This window comes from Macaca nemestrina, chromosome 5, assembly GCF_043159975.1.
Source record: "Macaca nemestrina isolate mMacNem1 chromosome 5, mMacNem.hap1, whole genome shotgun sequence".
Classification (NCBI taxonomy): domain Eukaryota; kingdom Metazoa; phylum Chordata; class Mammalia; order Primates; family Cercopithecidae; genus Macaca; species Macaca nemestrina.
The window spans coordinates 145,369,598-145,389,131 of NC_092129.1; the positions used below are offsets into that span (position 1 = coordinate 145,369,598).

Here is a 19,534-nt window from a genome sequence, read left to right on the forward strand (position 1 = left end):
TGAGTCTGGGAGGTGGAGGTTGCAGTGAGCTGAGATTACACCACTGTATTCCAGCTTGGGCAACAGAGTCAGATCTTGTCTCAAAAATAAAAATAAAAATAAAAAATAAAGGAGAGGTAGAGCAAAGACAGACTTTTAATTTAAAAGAAAAATAAAGAAAAAAGCACATCAAGTTGTCATAAAATCATTGCCTGTGTGTTTATGACGCAGGATAAAATAGATTTGGAAACATTCAAATGCCAGCTGAAGGAAAGGAGTTCTTCCCACCCCTGAAACAAGGTAAACAGTGACCCACCTCTGTAATAAAAAGGAAACACGACAATCGGGGTTAACAGAGCTCGTCTGGTGTGGCCATGATCTGCGGCTTGGCCTCTTAGGCTGACATTCACTTGAAGTCTATCATCTGATATAGTCACTTTCTTGGTTGTAATCTACGAGCTGCCAGTGTTTACTTGTGAGACTGTCTGGGAGCAGGAAGGGAAGGAAGGTAAATACACCAAAGCCCAGCTGAGCAACTGACAGGTTTTACATTTTATTTCCAGGAAATGAGATAGTATTTTCACAAAGAAGAGGTAAGCCATCCTCTCAAAATAGACACCGCCTTCAGAGGCAGCCACGGGGTACACCCAACCTATCCAAAACAATTGTCAACGGAGGTGTTTCTGAGGTATCAAAACAGTAACAACAACAACAAACTAAAAAAACAAAAGAGAACTCAAATAACTCATTCGACATGTAGTGAGGCAGAGTCTATGAAGTACCCTAAAGCAGTTGAGTGCCGGGAATCCTGGTGGTGCTTCAGCCAATGATGGCAGCAGGGCTGGCCACCGTGGAAGGCAAGTGACTGAGGGCTTCCTAACTCAGTCTCTGTCCCACAAGACTTCTCAGTTGACCTTCAGAGCAGCGGAGTCACGGCTAGAGAGAATGCTCCAGACCATCTCAGGCTCCCATTGCCTGGCAGTCTTTCAAAGGCCCTTAGAGCATGGTCTTCAGAACAATCTTTTTGCTTTGGAGAAAAAGAAGATAAATAAATAAATGAGGAGCTGGCATTTCCCTTCCCTGGACTCCCTGCTTCCAGCCTTGCCACTCTGTCTCTTCCTCACACAGCAGCCATAGCAAACTGAGAAAACAGAAGTCAGATCATGTTACTCTCGCTCAAAGCCTGTTCCTCATTCCTCTCATAGTAACAGTTAAAGTCTAAGTCCTTTCAAAGGCCTACAAGGCCCTACACAATCTGCATCTTGCCCAAGCTTCCTCTCCTTATCTCCTACCCACTCCCCAGCACTCACTCCACTCCCCAGCACTGGCCTCTTTGCTCCCCCTTACCATTCCCTCTTTCCCTACATGGCAGCATGGCCGCCTCCTTCAGAGCTTCCCTCAATAGTTCCTGCTCAGAAGTGCCTTCCTTGATTACCCTATTAAGCATTGCCAAGGCTTTCACCATCACCTCTTCTCCCCTTCTTGCTTGATTTTTCTCCATAGCATGAATCACATCTAACTTAGATTTTCACTTTTTACATCCTCAGCATCTAGAACAGTGCCTAGCACAAACCTGGCCCTCAATAAATCTGCTAAAGGATGTTAAAGGAGGGAATGAATTATATACAGGAATAGACAGGGAGAGGCGGGAGTTCTTCCTGTGTCCAAAGAGGAAGGGGACAAGAAAGGCTATTTACTTACTAGCCTCCAGGCTTTTCCAATAGCTTCTGCTTCCTTGATCCCAGAAAGGTGGGGATCCTGGCCTATGCCAAAGGCACAATAAAGTCACCGAGCAAATTTTCCCCTTTCTCTGGGACTGAATTCTGGAATGCTTTGGTAGGGGATTGAAAGGACTACAGAAGTTATTTGTCTCCCACTTCTGGGTAGCCTTTGAGGTGGTAGGCCTTGGGGCTGGGCATGCCTTCAGCCTTGGAGAGAGAGAACCAAGAGGGGTTCCCTCCCTCTTAGCTAATGGTCTCAACTATTAGCTCACAGAAGAATACAGAAGCCACAAGAAAGAAATTATCTCGACGCCCCCAAGCAAACTTCCTTGCCCCAGCTCCCACATGAAACTCTTCCTTCTGTAAAACAAAGAATGTACCCTTCTACTTCTTTTTTTTTTTTTTTTTTTGAGACGGAGTCTCGCTCTGTCGCCCAGGCTGGAGTGCAGTGGCCGGATCTCGACTCACCGCAAGCTCCGCCTCCCGGGTTCACGCCATTCTCCTGCCTCAGCCTCCCGAGTAGCTGGGACTACAGGCGCCCGCCACCTCGCCCGGCTAGTTTTTTGTATTTTTTTAGTAGAGACGGGGTTTCACCGTGTTAGCCAGGATGGTCTCGATCTCCCGACCTCGTGATCCGCCCGTCTCGGCCTCCCAAAGTGCTGGGATTACAGGCTTGAGCCACCGCGCCCGGCCAACCCTTCTACTCTTAAAGACTAATTCCTTTCTGAGCTCTGCACTCCCTGTCTTCCCCTGCCTTCCAAAGAATCATACCCTATCCGCTATCTTGGTTTTCCAGCATGCCCTTCTCTACAGGCTCCTTTCAATCAGCAATTGAACATGCTTGAATCACGTCTTTAAAAAACAACAAAAACTCCATTTCACCCTACTTCCTCCTCCAAATACAGCCTTCTTTTGGTGGCGGTCCTCACCACCTTAGTCACAGCCAAACGTTGTGAAGAAGTTGTCTATTCTTTCTGTACTCCCTCATCTCATACTCACTCCCCAATCACTGTAAACTGACTTCTGACTCCACCATCCCCCACGACTTATACTAGATAAAGTCACTGAAACCCCACATGCCTGCACACTCAATGGGCAATTTTTCATCCTTATCTTGTTTAATGTCTCGGCAGCATTTCATATATGGACTTCTCACTTTATAACTCTTCATAAACATGTATTTACTGAAGAGCTACCATGTGCCAAACACTCTTCAATGCCCTGAGAATACTACAAGGAGTAAGATAAAATTCCTGCCCTCAAGGAGTTTAGAAATCTAGAGGCAAGAGGACATTAACAAATATTATTTCAATCTGGTAAATGCTTTCAAAGAAATAATAGGGCAATGTCTAGAATGTAATGACGGGGGTCTACCATAGACAACAGTGTGGCCAGGAAGGCTCAAAGGACACCATGTAATGTCTTTTTTTTTTTTTTTTTTTAAAGAGATGGGGTCTGGCTCTTTTGCCCAGGCTGGAGTACAATGGCACAGTCGCAGCTTACTGGAGACTTAAACTCCTGGGTTCAAGGGATGCTCCAGCCTCAGCCTCCTGAGTAGGCAGGACCACAGGCATGTGCCACCATGCCTAATTTTTTTTTTTTTTGAGATGGGGGTCTCACTGTGTTGCCCAGGCTGGTCTTGAACTCCTGGCATCAAGTGATCCTCTCACCTCCGTCTCCCAAGTAGCTGTGAGGACAGCCGTGTACCAGCTCTAGTGTCATTTGTTGCCTGCCCCACATACCTCTTTTTCCATCTCTCTCTTTTTGACCATTCATCAGACTGTCCTGTAGGCCCCTCTTCTACTACTCATCCCCTAATGTTGGTGTTTCTCATGGCTAAGAACTTGCCTTTTGGCTCTTAATACCACAGAGAGGGTAACAGTGGTTCATCCACTTCCATGGCTCATGAACCCCAAACCTAGGATCTCAACTTGGCCTGTCCTTCAGGCTCCAGATCCACACATTCATATACCCACTGAACAGCTCCATTGATGTCCTCAGGTGCCTTAAACTTTTCAGTTGAGAACTAAATTTGTCTGCCCCAACTGCTCCTATTTTAGTAAATGCATCATCATCAACTCAGGTGCCCCTAATAGAAAGAAACCTGGACATGATCTGAGCTCCCCTGTACTCCCCACAGCACATCAGTCCCACAGACCTGTGAATTCTTTTTTTTTTTTTTTTTTTTTTTGAGACGGAGTCTCGCTCTGTTGCGTAGGCTGGAGTGCAGTGGCCGGATCTCAGCTCACTGCAAGCTTCGCCTCCCGGGTTCACGCCATTCTCCTGCCTCAGCCTCCCAAGTAGCTGGGACTACAGGCGCCCACCACCTCGCCCGGCTAGTTTTTTGTATTTTTTAGTAGAGAAGGGGTTTCACCGTGTTAGCCAGGATGGTCTCGATCTCCTGACCTCGTGATCTGCCCATCTTGGCCTCCCAAAGTGCTGGGATTACAGGCTTGAGCCACCGCGCCCGGCCGAGACCTGTGGATTCTACCTCCTTAACTACCTCTTGAATCTATCCACTCTGGCCATCCCTGCTGCTACTTCTCTAGCCTAGCCACCATCATCGCTGGCCATGATTACTGCCTTTATTCTTGTTTCCAGAACCATGTAGTCTCTTCACTACAGCCAGACTAACCTATCCAGAAAAACACAAACATCAACAGTCAGATCTCCACTTCTGATAGTTTCCCCCTGCCCCTAGACTAACTCTGCAACATGTCTGTAACACCCTTCATGACCCAGTCCTGCCTACTTTTCCAGGCTGAATGCTCAATATTCTCTCCAGCACTCTGTACTTCTCTCAGCCCCTAAAAACCCCTTGCTTTTGCTTCTTGTCCTTCCACCTAAAAGATACACTCCATGTCCTTCACTGACTCAGGGAAGACTTTCCTTGACTCAGCACCCTTTATTTCTCATATTGTAGGATTTTACTATAAGGAGCCTAGGGCCTGCACTTAGAGCAAAAGTTCCATGAGGGGAGAGGTTGCACATGCCCTCTTTGCTTTTATCCCCAAGCACTTAGCATTTAGTAGGAGCTAAGAAAAAGGAAAGACCCAGGACTGGGCATGGTGGCTCATGCCTATAACTCCAGCACTGTGGGAAGCTGAGGGCTGATTCAATGAGCACAGGAGTTCGAGACCAGCCCAGGCGACATAGTGAAACCCCATCTCTACAGAAAATACAAAAAATTAGCCAGGCATGGTGGTGCACACCTGTAGTCCCAGCTACTAGGGAGGCTGAGGTAGGAGGATGCTTGAGCCCAGGAGGTGGAGGTTTGCAGTAAGTAAGCTGAGATCATGCCACTGCACTCAGCCTGGGCGACAGGAAAAAAAAGGAAAGACCCAGAAGAAAGGAAGCAAGGAAGAGATTTTCTTTGGGGTTGGTTCTGGTTCAAGTTTAACAAGACAAGGGTAAAAGCAGTCCAAACTCTCCAGGGTACAGAAAGTAATTGAAGTAGAAGCCCTAGCCAGGAAAAGGAGCATGTCTGGTTATATCAAGAACCATAGCAGTAGGCAGTTGGACAGAATATATATCCAGCTGATGAGGTATAATCAGACACTCTCTATGATTAGTTCATAGAATATCAACTTATTTGAGCTTGCTCTAAAAATACTCAGTGTTCATCTAGGGTTAACCAAGAAACTCAAAGAAAAGTTGCTTTGGTTAATGATGCTACTCTATATTTGCACAGGTAGTCTCCTACAATAGACATTCCTGGAAGTAGGTATGAAAAATCATAAAATTACATGTTAGGAGGGAAGGAGGATCCATTTTTTAGAGGGCCAAAAATAACTGTATTATCACTAAAAATCAAAAAAGGGCAGGAGAAAATTTTACTGTGGGAAATAGCAATGAACAATCTGAAGTGTCTCCTGCTAAACACCAGAGATGGCCAGAACTGCTCATGTTCCATCTCCAGGCCCTTTTCCCAGCCCTAGGCTGGTGGGCTGACAGCTGGGCTGCAGCCTCCAGCAGCAATGGGATCCCACCATGGCCAGCAAGCACTGATTTTCACTTTCAGTACAACATGGTGCAGGGCTCACTGGAGTCACTGACTCTCCTGCACTGGACTCTTCAGGGTGTATTTAAAGCTGTCATAGCCCAGCAGTCAAAGTCAGCCCTGGATCTCTCAACCAGGGCATGCATGGTTCCGTCAAACTCAATCTTCCATACATTTAGGGTGCACTGAAAGATGATTAATAGCATCTAGGAAGGCCACTCTCCTAAACTGTGAAAACTTTTCTGGGTGCCTGCAAGACGGTAGTAGCTTTTGGTGAAAGGGAGAAGACACTCTACCACAGAGCACGAAGTCAGAGAACAGCCTTCTGACCTCCAGATGGAAGGACCATTTGGAAATCACAAGCATTACAGAGACAATAAGGAATTCAAGGTTCTAGGACTTCCTAGGTTGCTACTCCATAAGGTCCAATTAATCCCACAGCAGACCTCTACTAAGTTTCATTAGGTGAATAGTTCCTATGATGCCCTTGTCATTTCAAACTGTGTATTCTGAGGTGTCAATAAGAGTGATAGGGGGAAAAAAAATTAGACCAGGCGCAGTGGCTGACACCTGTAATCCTGGCATTTTGGGAGGCTGAGGCAGGTGGATTGCTCGAGCTCAGGAGTTCGAGATCAGCCTGGGCAACATGGTGAAACCCTATCTCTACAAAAAATACAAAAAATTAGCTGGGTGTGGTGGCACACACCTGTGGTCCCAGCTACTTGGGAGGCTGAGGTAAGAGGATTACCTGAGCCCGAAGGCCAAGGCTACAGTGAGCTGTGATCACGCCACTGCGCACCAGCCTTTTTCAAGAAAAACAAAACAAAACAAAAGGATGACAGGCCAGGCGCGGTGGCTCAAGCCTGTAATCCCAGCACTTTGGGAGGCCGAGACGGGCGGATCATGAGGTCAGGAGATCGAGACCATCCTGGCTAACATGGTGAAACCCCTTCTCTACTAAAAAATACAAAAAAAACTAGCCGGGTGAGGTGGCGGGCGCCTGTAGTCCCAGCTACTCGGGAGGCTGAGGCAGGAGAATGGCGTAAACCCGGGAGGCGGAGCTTGCAGTGAGCTGAGATCCGGCCACTGCACTCCAGCCTGGGAGACAGAGCGAAACTCCGCCTCAAAAAAAAAAAAAAAAAAAGGATGACAAAGGAAAGAAATTCAACAGAGGAAAAACCACACCTTGATGACAAGGAAGGATACTAGGACACAAAAGAAGAAGAGAAGGAAAAAGAAGGGGGGATGAATAGGGAAGTGGTGAGAGAGAAATTAAAAAGCTTCTAGTAACAAGTCTGATAATGTTCCATCCCATTACAATTTTGCAAAGCATACTTTTTCTTTTTTTTTTTTTTTTTTTTTTTGAGACGAAGTCTCGCTCTGTTGCCCAGACTGGAGTGCAGTAGCGTGATTTTGGCTCACTGCAACCTCCGCCTCCCAGGTTCAAGCAATTCTCCTGACTCAGCCTCCTGAGTAGCTGGGATTACAGGTGTGGACCACCACGCCCAGCTAATTTTTGTATTTTTAGTAGAGATGGGGTTTCACCATATTGGTCAGGCTGGTCTCAAACTCCTGACCTTGTGATCTGGCTCCCCTCAGCCTCCCAAAGTGCTGGGATTACAGCCGTGAGCCACAGTGCCCAGCCTGCATACATTGTTTTTTTTTTTTTTTTTTTTTTTTTTTTTTTTAATTTTTATTTTTATTTTTTTTTTTTGAGACGGAGTCTCGCTGTGTCTCCCAGGCTGGAGTGCAGTGGCGTGATCTCGGCTCACTGCAAGCTCCGCCTCCCGGGTTCACGCCATTCTCCCGCCTCAGCCTCCCAAGTAGCTGAGACTACAGGCGCCCGCCACCACGCCCGGCTAGTTTTTTGTATTTTTAGTAGAGACGGGGTTTCACCATGTTAGCCAGGATAGTCTCGATCTCCTGACCTCGTGATCCACCCGTCTCGGCCTCCCAAAGTGCTGGGATTACAGGCTTGAGCCACCGCGCCCGGCCTACATTGTTTAAAGTAAAAAAATCTTAAGAGCCGGACGTGGTGGCTCACGCCTGTAATCCCAGCACTTTGAGAGGCAGAGGTGGGCAGATCACCTGAGGTCGGGAGTTCGAGACCAGCCTGACTAACATGGAGAAGCCCTATCTCTACTAAAAATACAAAATTAGCCAGGCGTGGTAGCGCATGTTTGTAATCCCAGCTACTTGAGAGGCTAAGGCAGAAGAACCGCTTGAACCCGGAAGGCGGAGGTTGTGGTGAGCTGAGATCGCGCCATTGCACTCCAGCCTGGGCAATAAGAGCGAAACTCCATCTCAAAAAAAAAAAAAATCTTAAGAATACAGTGTTATATACTATTTGAGTACAAGCACGTGGACACTTCTGCCTCATCCTGACCTTGCCACGATCCATTTTCTCTTAGACAAACACTGTCTTATACAAGGCAGGCAGAAATGCTGACTTCATGCAAATGACCCTGATTCTCCAGGGACAGAACTGAGTAGGTTACAACTACCTGCTAACAAGTACTCTCTCTGGAAGAGAGAGGATTACTGCTGCCACTCCCTCAAAAATCCCTTTAAAAGGCTGTCTTTCAGCAAAGGAGGATGGGCAATATCAGGGAAAGCCTTACAGGTGGGCTGACAGATACTCTTCAGAGCCTGGGTTTTGCCAGTTTCTCCTGTCCTATGTTGGGACCACCCCCTACTTAGCCTACAGGAAGCTTTCAAGAGATACAGACACCCCCAACCTCTGGAGGGGACTTTGTGTCACAGATTTACACAATAGTTCACAAACGACTCTCCCCACCTCAGCACATGTGAAGGCCATGGCACACACTCACTAGTAGCCGCAATTCACTATTATAGTAGCAAGGGGCCAGGCGCAGTGGCTCACGCCTGTAATCCCAGCACTTTGAGAGGATAAGCGGGGCACATCACCTGAGGTCAGGAGTTGGAGACCAGCCTGACCAACATAGTAAAACCCCGTCTCTACCAAAAATGCAAAAATTAGCTGGCTATGGTGGTGTGCACCTGTAATCCCAGCTACCCAGGAGGCTGAGGGAGGAGAATCACTGAAACCCGGAAGGGGAAGGTTGCAGTAAGCCAAAATCGCGCCATTAAACTTCAGCCTTTCAGCCTGGGCAACAAGGCAAGACTCCATCTCAAAAAAAAAAAAAAAAAAAAAGTAGCAAGGCAGCTAAGGAATGTAGTTTGAAAAAGCCCCTTGGTTGAAAATCACTGTTCTAAAGGACCAAGGAGATTTTATTTCTACATCGCTTGTTATTTTCTGAGTACAACCCAAAGAAACTGCTAGGAAAAGCAAAACATAAGAGTTTTAACACTCTCGTCAACCAACTAACATTGAATGAGAACGAAAGAAACAGGAGGGGAGCAGCTGACATAAGACTGCTCTCTCACCTCACCAGCTCCAGAGGGAGATCATCTATAGGGGATTTCAAAAAAACTTTTCCATTCAGAAAAATCTCATGTCAATATCCCAGAGAGCCACAGTGACTCATGATACAGGACAGTCTGTTATCTGTCCTAGCTCCAGAGCATCCACCTCCAACTCAGGATCCAGCATCCTAACATTCCCATCCTCTTCCTCTCCTCTGGTCTCACACAAGAGATCAATGGCTAATCAGTCATGAGACTCTACTCCTCCCACTGACATATGAAACTTCAATAACCAGCCCAGGAGGCCTAGAAGTGAGGCTGCTCTTGGTGAAATCAGAATACAGGCATGTCTGCATGGGTAACCCCCTGCTGCCACAGGCAGGCAGGTCTCCTCTGAATTGAGAAGAGCAATTCCTGCTCCAGGGCCTGCAGTGTTAGGACTCTGACAATTATAAGCTTGCCAATCCTAGTTCCCATATCCTAAATTTGGTCCTTTTTAAAAATTCCCATGCAACAGGGATTAAACCAGCTTTCAATTGGCCCTGGAATATGGAAGGAAGGTTGGTATTTAAACCGAGAATTTTCTCTAAACCCAGTGAAGCTGTTGATAGCTCTGGCATGTCTTTCCCCAAATCAGGTCTCAGAAAACCTGTCTGTCTCTAGAGAAAACTTCAAAGCTGCATTCGGTGCGATAACTACAGAAACCAAGATGGGTGCCAGAACTGCTCCCAGCCAATGCATTTAACAGGGAAGCTGACTCATTTTACTGTGTAGCCCCCTAGTGTTACCAAAAAAGTGAGAGACACCCTCTTTAGCCTTTGGAGAGAAAAACGGTATCTGTTATTACTCTGCAGAATTAACTCTGTGTAATAGGAGTCAGACGTAAACTTAGGACACAGGGCCCAAGGCCCTTCTTTCCTTTTTTTTTTTTTTTTTTTTTTTGAGATAGAATCTTGCTCTGTCATCCAGGCTGGAGTGCAGTGGTGCAACCTCGGCTCACTGCAACCTCTGCCTCCCAGGTTCAAACGATTCTCTTGCCTCAGCCTCCCACGTAGCTGCGACTACTGGTGTGTGCCACCACACCCAGCTACTTTTTGTATTTTTAGTGGAGATGGGCTTCCACCATGTTGACCAGGCTGGTCTCGAACTCCTGACCTCATGATTCGCCCACCTTGGCCGCCCAAAGTGCTGGGATTAGAGGTGTGAGCCACCGTGCCCAGCCTTTTCTTTCCCTGATGTTTTGTGAAGCCATTTACCATGCTTAGATTGCAGGGAAGGAACTCAGGTGGTAGACTGGGCGAAGAAAGCCCATGGATGTCCCTAGGTCTGCCTCCAACCCCATCCCCCGACTCAGCAGACTTCAGTTCAAAGGCCACAACCTGATCTTGGCCAGATCTGGGTTCCCAGATCACTGCTCCTCTCAAAAAGGGAAAGAGGGAAGAAAAAACATTCGCAAAGCCTCCATAGATACTTTCTAAGCCTTGGCATCATGTGAATATTATGTCTCGTATGGGCCACACTGGGAACTAGGGCAGGGCAGGTCACTGCTTCTCATGCCTCTGTGTTTTGCTTGTGCTACTGTCTCCACTTAGAAAGCTAACTGCCTAGGGAACCTTTAAGGCTCATTCAAATGTCATTTCCTTGATGAAGCTTTCTCCCATACCTGCACCTCCCCAGGCCAAATCAGATGTGTCCCCTCCTTTGAAGTTTCATAGCACCCTGATAAGGAACTCATCACACTATGTATTTGCCTTTCTATCTCCTCCGCCAGACTGTTCACGCTGTAAGGGATGAGATAATGTCTTATTTATCTTTTTCTCTTGAGGCCTAGTGTAGTATTCCTATAAATGCTTATGGAGTGATGGGAAGTGAAAAGGAAGAACAATGGGATTCTGCCAGAATCAAGTAGCTCTTGGAGGTGAAATTCTGTGGGGGCTTACATTTAGGCACAAAACCCAGTAGCATACAGCTGTTGGTAAAGTGGTAAAACTTCAGTTCCAAAGAGCCAACTTTCAAAGGCCGCTCTGCCCTCCCACAGGTCAGAATGTATTCCTTGGGCATAACAGGCACAGACACATGTCCTGCTCCGCCTCTGTGACAAGCCTGCGGCCTCCATTCTGGCTGACCAACCGAGGGCCAGTTTCAAACCACAGCTGCTTGCAAGTCAGCATCAGATTCCTGGCCCTACTATCCTATTTATAACTCACTGTATACTCAAGGTTTTTTCAACACCTGGACAGCAACGGAAGTGTCTTGACAACAGCACCATCTAGTGATTGGTACAGCAAAACGTCTGACTGTGTGTGTTTTTTAAAATCACATCTTTATTTTACCCCCACAACCAAGGCACACATGCTTAGCCTCCCACTTCCCTGCTGCTCAAATAACAGTTGAGGTTAATTCTATCTCAACTCTTCCTCTCACAGACTCTCTTTAACTCCTTTTACTCCTCCCCATTTATTCCACCTCTTCCCTAGTTCAAGAATTGTTTATCTGACTCTTTCCAAAAAAATTTGTTGAAGTTTGGAAGTAAATAAGTCCTTTCTTGAGGGGTAGGGATTCTCACACCCACTCACCTTTTCGTTCCCTAATGAGAACAATTCGTCGTTCTTTCACTTCTGAGCTCAGATTATTTACCATCTTATTAATGCAATTGTCCAGAACCAAAGAGTACGTTTTGGACTCAATGTCCTTCCGACAAATGGGGCATTCTATCTTCCGCTTCATCCATTCATTGATACAGTAGGAGCAGAAACTGTGGGCACAGTTCAAGGTGACAGCCTACAACAGGAATGTGAACACACATATCAGAACTTTCATGCTTACTTTCTCAGGATGCTTCTGATCTCAAAGTTAGGTCAGGAGTGAATTTCAAAGGCCAAATGGAAAATCAACCACAATCCCATCTTGAGGGCTTACAAAGAGTATCAGAATCATTCTTGGGGTTGGGCCAGGCGTGATGGCTCATGCCTATAATCCTGGCACTCTGCAAGGCCGAGGTGGGTGGGTCACCTGAGGTCAGGAGTTCGAGACCAGTCTGGACAACATGGTAAAACCTCGTCTCTACTAAAAATATGAAAATTAGCCAGTCATGGTGGTACACACCTCTAATCCCAGCTACTCGGGTGGCTGAGGCACGAGAATTTCTTGAACCCAGGAGGTGGAGGTTGCAGTGAGACAAAAATCACGCCACTGCAGTCTGGCCTGAGTGACAGAGGGAGACTCTGTCTTTTTAAAAAAAAAAAAAAAAATCGTTCTTAGGGTTGGGAAATTTTAAGCTTTATGTTAGACAATTCTTTTATTTTCTCAAAGTTAAGGGATTTGTCTGTTTCAGTCCACCAACTCAGACCACGCTCCCAGTGTGGGCTGGCCACCTTGCAAACAAAATGTTACTGGATATGAGTAGGACTAATAAGTGTGTGAATGCTTACACCTGTAATCCTAGCACTTGGGGAGCTGAAGAAGGTGGACTGCTTGAGCCAGGAATTCAAGACCAGCCTGAGACATGGTGAAATCCCATCTCTACCAAAAAAAAAAAAAAAATAGCCGGGCATGGTGGCACAGTCTGTAGCCCCAGCTACTCAGGAGGCTGGGGTGGGAGGATCACTTCAGCCCGGGAGCTAGAAACTGCAGTGAGCCATGACGGCGTCATTGCACTCTAGCGTGGGCGACAGAGTGAGACACTGCCTGGAAAAAACTAACAAACAAACAAAAACAAACAATAAATATTATTAGTTTCTGCCAATCTGACGCTTTTGTAAAACAAATTTTTCAAAAAGAAAAACAAATTTATGTCTTGCTAATTAACATATGAAAGGGAACACATACTAAATTTTAAGTATAGAGAATTATATGATATCATCTCTAAAACTGAAAAAGTAAAATAATATAGAAGGCAACTAAAAATGCTGGGCAAAAAAAAGAAACTAAAAAGTAAAAATATAATGGGTTTATTGACAATGCCTGAATATCTAAGTAAATGTGCCAATGAAGAGAGAAAGCAAAAGGAAGCCTGTATTTGTGGGGCTCCTCTGAGTAATCCCTCTGGTCAATTTCTGCCAGAGCCCTTTTCACTCTGGAGAATACAAACCTTTCTCTTTGTTACTTTTGTTTATGTACATCTCCTAAGATACAAGGCTCTTGTATCTTATGCTCAAAAGTGCTCATTCCTGCTCTTAGGATAACAGTGCAAAATAACACTGATATTACGTATTTTTTAAATGCCAAGTTGAGCACAGAAGCTAGGAAACATTGTGTTTATTACATAAGACAAGCTCTCATAAACAGTACTGAAAACCTATGTGATAAAAATGAAACATCTGAGGCTTACTGTATCCCAGCACTTTGGGAGGCTGAGGTGGGCAGATCACCTGAGGTCAGAGTTCGAGACCAGCCTGGCCAACATGATGAAATCCCATCTCTACTAAAAATATAAAAAAATTAGCCGGGCATGGTGGTGGGTGCCTGTAGTCCCAGCTACTCGGGAGGCTGAGGCAGGATCACTTGAATCCAGGAGGTGGAGGTTGCAGTGAGCCAAGATCACACCACTGCAACCCAGCCTGGGTGACACAGCGAGACTCTGTCTCAAAAATAAACAAATAAATTAAATAAAACATATTTCTGAGACTGATTTTAAGAGGTAACCAGTAAAGTAGATAAGAAGGTATTCTGTAAACAAAACACAGGTCAAGTTGTTTACGTCTTATATGTCTCTGCGGATGCTCCAGGTTGGCTAACTCATCATTTATTTCAACCCGTTCCTTGTCTTCCTCTTCTAGAGTCCATAAGCCTTGTCAAAACAACACAGAGCTTCTCCAAAGTAGAGAATCAGATGACTAGAAATTATGGGGGAAGTTACAATCTGAAGTCTAAGTGGACCCACAGCAAAAGAAAAAGGTCTGCCTAGGAGAGATTTTTCAAGAGGCTAACAGACCCAACCTCCCTAAAGATCACCTGAGTAAAGAAAGCTGTGCATATATGTGCTTTCCCCCCCTTTTTTTTTTTTGAGACGGAGTCTCACTCTGTCACCCAGGCTGGAGTGCAGTGGTACGATATCACTTCACTGCAACCTCCGCCCCCTGGGTTCAAGCAATTCTCCTGCCTCAGCCTCCTGAGTAGCTGGGATTACAGGTACACATCACCATGCCCAGCTAATTATTCTATTATTAATAGAGATGGGGTTTTGCCATGTTGACCAGGCTGATCTTGAACTCTTGACCTCAGGTGATCCGCCCACCTTGGCCTCCCAAAGTGCTCGGATTATAGGTATGAGCCATTGCAACTGGCCTACATTTTTTTTTTCTTTTTTTTTTTCTTTTTTGAGACGGAGTCTCGCTCTGTCGCCCAGGCTGGAGTGCAGAGGCACGATCTCGGCTCACTGCAAGCTCCACCTCCCAGGTTCATGCCATTCTCCTGCCTCAGCCTTCTTTTTCTTCTGCCTTGCTCTGTTGCCCAGACTGGAGTACAATGGTGTGATCTCGGCTCACTGTAGCCTCCGCCTCCCAAATTGAAGTGATTCTCCTGCCTCAGCCTCCCAACTAGCTGGGACTACATGCACACACTACCACCCCTGGGATTTTTGTATTTTTAGTAGAGATGGGGTTTCACCATGTTGGCCAGTCTGGTCTCGAACTCCTTACCTCAAGTGATCCTCCTGCACTCGGCCTCCCAAAATGCTGGGATTACAGGTGTGAGCCACTGCGCCTGGCCTTCTTTTTAAAGGAGTCTGAAAAGCACTGTCATTTAATAACTTGAGTTTAACACTTGTGGTCTAAGGTGAACTGGTCATAAATGGCAGAATTTGTTAAATAAATAAATAAGCCAGTGCAAAAATATGATAGGCTAACAAATGGTAGAGGTTTCAAGTTTCCATAAGGAGCCTCAGAGTCCCTGAAATATACTCAACTTGGGCCCTGAATTCCCAAAGTGACCACATTTTAATGGCGTTTACCCCCTCGTTTAAAAGGCTGCACTATAAGCATATTCTCAGCATTGGGCCCATTCAGAGTAAAGAAAGAATAGCTTTTACTGAGCAGCTTTATTCTGATACTTCCAAAATCTAATTTGGCCCTGTTTTCCCCTCAACAACAAAGAGATAAAGGCTTCACTGCAGCTAAAAATGTTAATCATACCAAATAAACATTTAAGAACAGATGAAATGCCAAAAAAGGACAGTGAAGGGAAAGAAGATTATAAAAACAAATGAGAAATGGTCATCTCTAGGGGTCACTTTGAAATCAAATAGTTATAAGTTCCTGGAAGAAAATCTCTTCAGAATGTTCCCCTATAGTAGAAGCAGCCTGTACAGCCCAGGCTCCATTCAGGGTTGGGAGAATAAGAAGGGGTCAGCCAGGTGTGGTGACTCACACCTGTAATCCCAGCACTTTGGGAGGCCGAGGTGGGCAGATCACCTGAGGTCAGGAATTCGAGACCAGCCTGGCCAACATGGCAAAACCTCATGTCTACTAAAAATACTAAAATTTAGCCAGGCGTGGTGGCATGTGCCTGTAATCCCAGCTACTCAGGAGGCTGAGGCACAAGAACTGCTTGAGCCCGGGAAGTGGGGGTTGCAGTGAGCCAAGATCGCAGCACTGCACTCCAGCCTGGGTGACAGAGTAAGACTCTCTCAAAAAAAAAAAAAAAAAAAAAAAAAAGAAGGGGTGAGCAACTTCATTACCTCAATGAAGTATTCTGAACAAATAATACATTGGAGCTCATTCTCTAGCACATCATTCATGTGGCTGAGAACTTCTTCCTTCTGTGCTTGCACCTTCTCCTTCTCTTCCTGCAAGACACACAATCCTACCTGTCATTCAGATAACCAACAAAAATGCAAAAGGGGACAGGGAGCAGGGTTAATTATTTAGAAGAGGATTCAGTCTTAATGAATGATTCATTCTGGTATAGCAACATTAAGAACACTTTCCCTAAGGGTTATTGTTAATAATTGTTTTCTAATGCAGAGCACTAACCTTCTTTCTTTCCTCTCCCTACTTGCTATGGTGTGAATGTTTGTGCTTCCTCCCAAATTCCCATGTTGACACTTATTTTCAAATGTGATGGTATTAAGAGGTGGGGCCTTTGGGAGGTGACTAGGTCATGAGGGCTCCATGCTCATAAATCGGGTTAGTGGCCTTTAAAAAGGGGCCCAAGGAGAGCTCGTGTGCCCCTTCTACCATGTAGGGACAGAGCAAGACTCTATCTATGAAACAGAAGATAGCCCTCACCAGACACCAAATATGCCAGTATCTTGATCTTGGGATTTCCCAACCTCCAGTACTGTGAGAAATAAATTTCTGTTGTTTGTAAGCTATGCAGTTTATGGGTCTTTTTTGTAGTAGCCTGAATGGACTAAAACACCACTTTTTCAGTATTTGCATTGCAGTTTCTGTCTCCTTCCCCAAAATTAGTCAAATGAGAAAAATGCAGGTGGTATACTAACCACACCAACCACCCAAGACCAGATGGGACATTAAGTAGTTTATAGCAAGCCGTAGTTCGGACGTTACATAAGATCATCCCAAATAATGAAAAACTCACTGGACAAGAAAAGAGGCATGAATAGTCCAGAGAGGCAGGAAACTTGAATTAGTTATAAAGTTAAAGTGTTCTTTGCAGCTGCCTTTTCTATAAAGTAAGGCACACCTCTGGAGGCAGAAGGCTGGAGAAAGGCCTCTTGAATTACCTTCAGGCTCCATGCTCTATGATACCTGCCACTTCCCACGCCTGCAGAGGCCTGCAGTACCATCTCCCCAGCTTTCCCCAAGAGGTCAGACTGCGGGTGAACACACTTTTTAAGGAGGATCCTAGGTATGCTCTCTTGAAGCAGACATTTATTTTAGCACTTCACCCCCAAAACAGAAAGCATTAAGAGCCCCTGAGGGGGACAGGATAGGCCATTTGAGGTATATTTGAGTGGCCGGCTCATTTTTCATCTTTTTGTTTTCTTTTCCACTCAAAGCAGACTGGCAGACTGCTCAGGGCAGTGAAGAAAGTCTGGACCCCCTTAACTATAGTCAAATTCCCTGAGAACTTATGAATCACTGGGTTTAAAAAGATGTGGTAGTTTCTTGGAGGTTGAAGAGGAAGGTATTATGTGATTTAAACAGGAAATCAAACCAACTAAAGTCCCTCCTTCAGCTCTAGGTCTGTACATGGAGGGGGTGGGATGAGAGATGCAGTCAGACTCAGGTATTAATGTCAGGTCAGAGGTTGCAAATTGGTGGCCTGTGGACTGGATCCACCCTTCAGACTTGTTTAATTTGGCCTTCACATTAAAGAAAACACACACAAAAAGCTGAAGTTGTTGCCAATATTTAAAATTTGGGATATTTCACTTAAACATTTGGACTTTCATCTGCTGTGGAAAAATCAGAAGATCTGACAACACTGGGCCTGCACTTCTGGACGGCAACAATTGGCTGAGCAGAGAAGAGTTGCCTCCTGGGATGGGGGTGTGGGCAAATACCCCATCCAATGAACCATAGCCCACACAGCTCCCTACTGTGTTCTCACATTCAGGCCACTTCACTCACTTAGATTACCAGTCTGGCCCTGGTGGGCATTTAAGTTTATAACCCCTAATTCAAGAGTTCTCCTGATTTGACATAGGAAGGAATTGCATTAAGTAATTCACTTTACTTTATGTAATTCAAATTACATAGTTCAGGAGGAACTATTTCTTGACTACAATATTCCTCAGTCTGTATCAGTGACACACCCTGAAGGAGTACCCACCATAGACAAAGGACTAGAATGCAGGATGCAAGTGCCTCATTCCTAGCATTTTGCTTCTGAACAAGGGAAGGAAATAGATGTTGTCTGACAGGCAGAATCTTCTATAGACCTCTATAATCTTATAGATTATTTCCCCAGAGGCAAGGAGCAGCCATGATTTCTCTCTTCATTCTCCATAGCAACCCTTACACTGTTGAAAATGCTGAGTTGCATGCACTAACCAAATTCTAAACTTCCATCTTCTTTCCAGTACCTTGGTCTGCTCTAATTCTTTGTTCTTGGCTTGAATGATTGCTTCAAAGTCCTTCTTGCTGCGATTTAGCTCTTCCATTAGAGCCCAATGCTGCAAAAACATAGCAGATACATACTCAGGATGAACTACAATGCATCCTTCCTTTTAGCCACAAACATGCCTGTTCTCTTCCTCTAGTTAGTGACTTTGGTTCAGGGATCGATAAAATGGCAATTTCAAAATAATACCTTTATTCCATTGGGCTATGTTACCCACCTGCTGCTTTTTTCAGGGGAGAGGGCAGTTAGGGAAGGAGGCCACCGAATGTACTGGGGCCTCTAAAACTAACCCATCATTGGTGGACATCCATGTCAACTGAAGAACTTTCATGCGTCCCAGAGTCTGCTTCTATAGGTTTGGCTTGGAGCCCAGAAATGTGCTTTTTTTTTTTTTTTTTTTAAGCCACCCAAGTGATTCTGGGAACAGTATTTAAGAACTAGTAAGTAATTACAAGCTATTCAGAACTGGAAGCTGCTTTTATGAAATAATCAGGAGGAAATGGGAATCAGCGGAATTAAATAGTCATTTTTATTGAAATAAAAAAGATCTTTAACCTATTTATTCTACAAATCACACACTACATGCTCATAAGATAATGCTGCCTGAACCCTGCCAGTGTCTTCTGGAAGAAGGCACACCCAGGAACTAACAGCTCATTCACTGTGGCTAAATGCCTATGCTGAATGTCAAGAGGTTCCACATACATGAAACATAATTTATGAGCACTCCCATGCTTAAGTATAGCTTATACTTTAGAATCTCACCTCAAATTCTTTTAAAAAAGAAGCTGGAGTAAAGGTAAGTATTTTTGAAAAGATATTATTCAAGAACCAAATTTTAAAATGTGTGATCTCATGACAAAAAAAAAAAAAGCAGTTATATCAGAAGGCCTGGGTCTTCAACTTGACTCACTAATTCGAGATGTGCATTTTAACCTTCTCATCTATAAAATGGGAAAATACGGCCGGGCGTGGTGGCTCATAATACCTGTAATCCCAGCACTTTGGGAGGCTATGCTGAGTGGATCACTTGAGCTCAGGAGTTTGAGACCAGCCTGGGCAACATTGTGAAACCCCATCTCTACCAAAAACACAAAAAATTTGTCAGGAATGCTGGCACGTGCCTATGGTTCCAGTTACTCAGGAGGCTGCAGTGGGAGGATCACTTGAGCCCAGGAGGTGGAGACTGTAGTGAGCTAAGATTGCACTGCTGCACTCCAGCCTGGGTGACAGAACAAGACACTGTCTCAAAATAAAAATAAAAATAAAAGGAAATGGGAAAATAGGTGCTCCCTCCTACCTCAGTGTTAAGAAAATAAAATAATAGGTATGAAAAGCAGTCAGATAAGTTTTTTGAGCTGTATATAAATGCATCTTTTTATTTTCTTTTCCACTCAAAGCAAAGACTGGCAGACTGCTT

At 45.1% G+C, this 19,534-nt stretch overlaps 1 protein-coding gene across 5 annotated transcripts in view; it reads right to left on the reverse strand.

Moving 5' to 3' along the window:
• Positions 1-508: 508 nt before the first annotated feature.
• The window catches only part of LOC105474544 (ring finger protein 8), a 39,067-nt gene continuing 20,041 nt past the window's right edge, over positions 509-19,534 (reverse strand). For 2 of the 5 annotated variants that reach the window (XM_011729321.3, XM_011729322.2), the window contains 4 exons: positions 18,077-18,166; positions 15,764-15,871; positions 11,664-11,868; positions 509-1,006 (listed from right to left, as the gene is read on the reverse strand). In XM_011729321.3, the coding sequence (XP_011727623.1) occupies positions 990-1,006; positions 11,664-11,868; positions 15,764-15,871; positions 18,077-18,166 (420 nt within the window). In that variant the 3' untranslated portion in view covers positions 509-989. Of the gene's footprint in view, positions 1,007-11,663; positions 11,869-15,763; positions 15,872-18,044; positions 18,167-19,534 lie in introns of all 5 variants that reach the window. The other 3 variants (XR_982811.3, XM_011729325.3, XM_011729323.3) reach the window with 3 other exon arrangements.